This window comes from Centruroides sculpturatus, unplaced genomic scaffold, assembly GCF_000671375.1.
Source record: "Centruroides sculpturatus isolate CEXI.00-Female unplaced genomic scaffold, Cexi_2.0 scaffold1348, whole genome shotgun sequence".
Taxonomy (NCBI): Eukaryota; Metazoa; Arthropoda; class Arachnida; order Scorpiones; family Buthidae; genus Centruroides; species Centruroides sculpturatus.
Genome location: NW_019385580.1, coordinates 114,671 through 118,886, shown reverse-complemented (window position 1 = coordinate 118,886; position 4,216 = coordinate 114,671). Strand labels below are relative to the sequence as shown.

Below are 4,216 nucleotides of genomic sequence, written 5' to 3'. Positions count from 1 at the left end.
AGCTTCAAACATTGTTATAAAATTCAAAATATTAAAATCAAATGTTTTAAAACTTCATAAGTCTTTAGGAATGCTAAGCTCAAAAACATTCAATTTTAATAAACTTAAAAGCTCTTTAAGCAGTTTTGAAGTAATTTATATTTGATATAGGAGTTGGATAAATACATATTTTTCTGTATAAATAAGAACACAACTTTTGCAATCACTTTTATTTCAAATTTATAAAAACAATTATATAATTTTTTTTATTTAGGGCCTTTTCAACCACCAACTTCAACACAAGGGCCTCCTCCACCTTATCCAACACAAGGACCTTTACCTCCACAGCAAGCCTTTCCTGTCCATCATCCAAATGCCATAAAACTTACACCATATTTAAATACACAAGGAACAGCTCCTCCACCGTATACAGGCCCACCTCCAAGTTATGATGCAGCTGTTGGACAAGCAACTTCTAATCACTGATATTTTTAGAGTAACATTGACTATTTTGGATGTTCAACAGTAATTTCAATTAAACGTAACATTCCACTCATTGTCTTGGACTTTGAAACTGCATGCTAACAACAATTTTACAACCAGTGTTGCTGATATGATGAAGCACTTCATTTGAACTGACAGCAAAATTGAGCCATTTGGAATGTTATAGTCTGATAATGATAGTCATTTTTATTTTACAAAGGTTTTAAAAAATAGTAATTGAAAATATTCTAAAAATATTTAAGATATATTATACTTTAACAGGAAATTGAACAAAATTTTTAAATTTTGTTCAATTTTTTCCAATACATTCTAAATTAATAACATATTAAATTTAGTTTTTTAGATGCAATAATGTATTTAAATTAAAATAATTTCAAAAAGAGGATTAATAACAACATAATATTCCTTTTTTTTATGCAATATTTTTCTTGTTATCTTTTAAGTAATATTACTTACAAATTATTAAAAGCTGAATTTTTAAAAAAATAATAAATTCTAAATAATTCACTTTTTGAATTGAGTATTACATTAGATTTAAGTATTAAATATTTGCTGACAGTTAGTCTATGAGAGTATTAGATTCTAACTTAGAAATTTAAATTTTTCATAGTATCATTCTCTTTTTATATGTTTCTATTTATGTCATTATGAAATATACTTTTATTTATTTATTTTTTCAAAACATTTTAGAAAAGAATTCTAAGTATAAAAATGTTTCAGTGGAAAAATAGTTTGAAAAGTCCTTAAAAAGAACAAATGCAGATAAATTTTTAAAATGATAAAATTTGTATTTTAAACTGAATATGAATTTTTCATTTGTTTTATCAGTTACAACATTAATTAAATTTAATAGGATTTACTAATCTAACATAAATTTGGAATTTTGTTCATATGTGAAATAACAACATTACATCTATATTAAATATTGTAATAGAAATCAGAAACTTTATCTTCTTATAATAATGAGAATATTAATTATCGTCAAATTTTGATTACTGTATTATTTATTTCCCTCTTATTACAAATAAATTATTTACTTTATTTATTTTCAAGTTTCACAATTTCTGTGAAATTTTGTAGTAAGTAGAATCATATGTGCATTTAATATAACAAAATTTTAAACTATTTTTTATTCTCAAACTTAATTACATAAAAATTTTACAAAGATTATTGCTTTAGAAATTTAACTTGAAGTGTGATTATGAAGATAGAATTAAATATTTTATAGATAAATTATAAGTTTAGATTTAATGGAAATTTGATTTCATGTGATAAATAAATTGTTCAGACAAACAAACAGATTTCTGTAGCAGAAAAACAGCATATGTTACTAATTATAGTATTAAACAATAATTTCACATACTTATTTTTTAGATGATAATTGCTAGTTATGTAAGTATTAAAAAGAAACTTAATGTACTGTAACAACAACAACTTTTTTAATATTTTTGTTACCTAATTCTATTTCATTATAATATTTTAATATTTAATTTTTATTTCTTCTTTTAAATGATGAATTATGTTCAGAACAAAAGTAGAAATTTGGCCAAAATAAAATTTGAGAGGAATTATATACAAAGAGAAAAAGTTCTAGATATTAAAATATTGAAACAGCTGAAAATAGTAATGAAAATAAAATTATGGCTATTTATATCTTGTTATTAAAAATTATACTGAAAACTGTAATTAACCAGAATTTATTTTTTTAAATAAGGAATTTATTTCATATTAACTTAAAAAATTTTCATTTGCAATATTATTTAATACTTACATGATAATAGAAAGATTGAACTGTTTTAAATCTAATCTGTTTAATTCTTTATCATAAAGCTAACTATTTTACTATATAAGATATATGTAATTAGTTAAGTGTAAGTGTTGTTATTACAATATATGATAAAATCCATGAAAAGTATAAATTTAACAATTTAACTTAAAAATAAAACTTGCTGGTTTATTTGGAATTATATAAATATTTTTCTAATTTTAGAAATTTTTAATTGATTGAAATACTTTATTCCTGAAGGATCTTGCACTTACATTGATTTATAGAAAGGTTTGGCACTTGAAATTGTTTTTTGTTTTTTTTTTTTTTTGCAAAATGATGAATAATGTAATGTTGTCACAGTACAGACAATTCTAGAAAAAAACCAAAAAAAATCAACACAGTGACTGTGTTCAGCACTCAATAATTCCAGAGCTGTTGATTATTTTTCAGTAGCACTGTTTTAGAACATGTTTGGTGTTTTGATGTTACATTTAGTAACATATTTCATTTACACTACCTTTCATTAGCTGTAACTGATCAATGATGGCTATCCCCCATGCAAGCAAATAAAGATATTACATAATCTCTACATTTTAAATTATTTACAAGGGAATTACATTATTAATCTTAAAAATTTCAATTTATGTTGTCAAATGCAAATGCAATTACTAAATCCATCTTTAACATAAATAAACACAAGTTTGTACACATGAAAGCAGAAGCTACTTCTTTCACTACTAATTTCCTATTCCATTGCATCATTCATCATTCAGCAGATACACATTATTATATAATGGCTACAAATTGAAATACTGTTGCGTCTGTGAAATTCAGCCATTTTTTAAAAATTAATGATGAGTATTTTCTTATTTGGAAAAAATGCAGTTTAGTATCAATTTTTAAAATTAGAAAAGTGAAAAATAATGTTGATATGAGAAACATTATTATTAAGTTGTGATATTAATTTGGTACAGATTTATTCTGTCTTTATAATAAATTAACCTATTAGTTATTCGTTAATAATATATTTGAATTAAAATATCAATTTTTAAAATTAGAAAATCGAAAAATAATGTTGATATGAGAAACATTATTATTAAGTTGTGATATTAATTTGGTACNTCAAACATGCTATATATATATGTAATGTATTCATCCAAATATAACTTATGTTAACTACTCTCATAGACTAATAGAATAATCTGGAGCAAATATATATATATTTGATTGTTTTTTCTGAATTTAAATTAATTTGATTCAAAATATGATTTTTGAATGAAAATTTACTATTAAAGATTTTATTTTTAATATTTCTTTTATTGTATATATATTGCATTTGTATGTTTAAATAATTGCATAAATTTGTTTAATATCTTTATAATTATTTATTTATTTATTTACAGTTTTAGAGTAAACTTTAAAAATGTCAAAGAAATTCAAAAAATATAAACTATTCTTTATAATTAAATATTTAATTAAACTTTGAAAAAGTTTTGGAATATTGGTATATATATAGTAGTCCAAAAGTAGTGATACAAGTTGAAGCAAGATGATTTATGATTTGAAAAATAACTATAAAATGTAAAGAGACATTTTCTCATTTGAGTGTTTCTTGTCAAAATTAAAATACTGAAAGTTTATAAGGTCTAAAGGTCTAATAATAAATATTGTAAGTGTAAGAAATATTAGATATTGGAAATTGCTTAGGCACTGAGTAAGTGTCTGTTAAATCTTTCATTGTTTAAAATGGAAAAAATTGTTGTTTGACCATTTCTGGTGTATGTTACAAAAAACTGAAAATATTATATAAATAGGAAGGCACAAATGAGTAAATATCTGTCTACATTATATATATAATTATTTTTTCTGATACTAAATTACTTTTTTTGGCTTGTATGACTATTTTTGACCTCTATATGTATTCAAATATATAAAATATGTAGAATAAGATATCTGAAGTGTCTA

The 4,216-nt window shown here is 22.2% G+C and overlaps 1 protein-coding gene across 1 annotated transcript in view; it reads left to right on the top strand.

Moving 5' to 3' along the window:
* The window catches only part of LOC111640303 (vesicular, overexpressed in cancer, prosurvival protein 1-like), a 37,194-nt gene extending 36,430 nt beyond the window's left edge, over nucleotides 1–764 (top strand). The window contains exon 5 of the mRNA XM_023386312.1: nucleotides 254–764. Coding sequence (XP_023242080.1) covers nucleotides 254–465 — 212 coding nt within the window. The 3' untranslated portion in view covers nucleotides 466–764. The remainder of the gene's footprint in view (nucleotides 1–253) is intronic.
* Nucleotides 765–4,216: the final 3,452 nt, after the last annotated feature.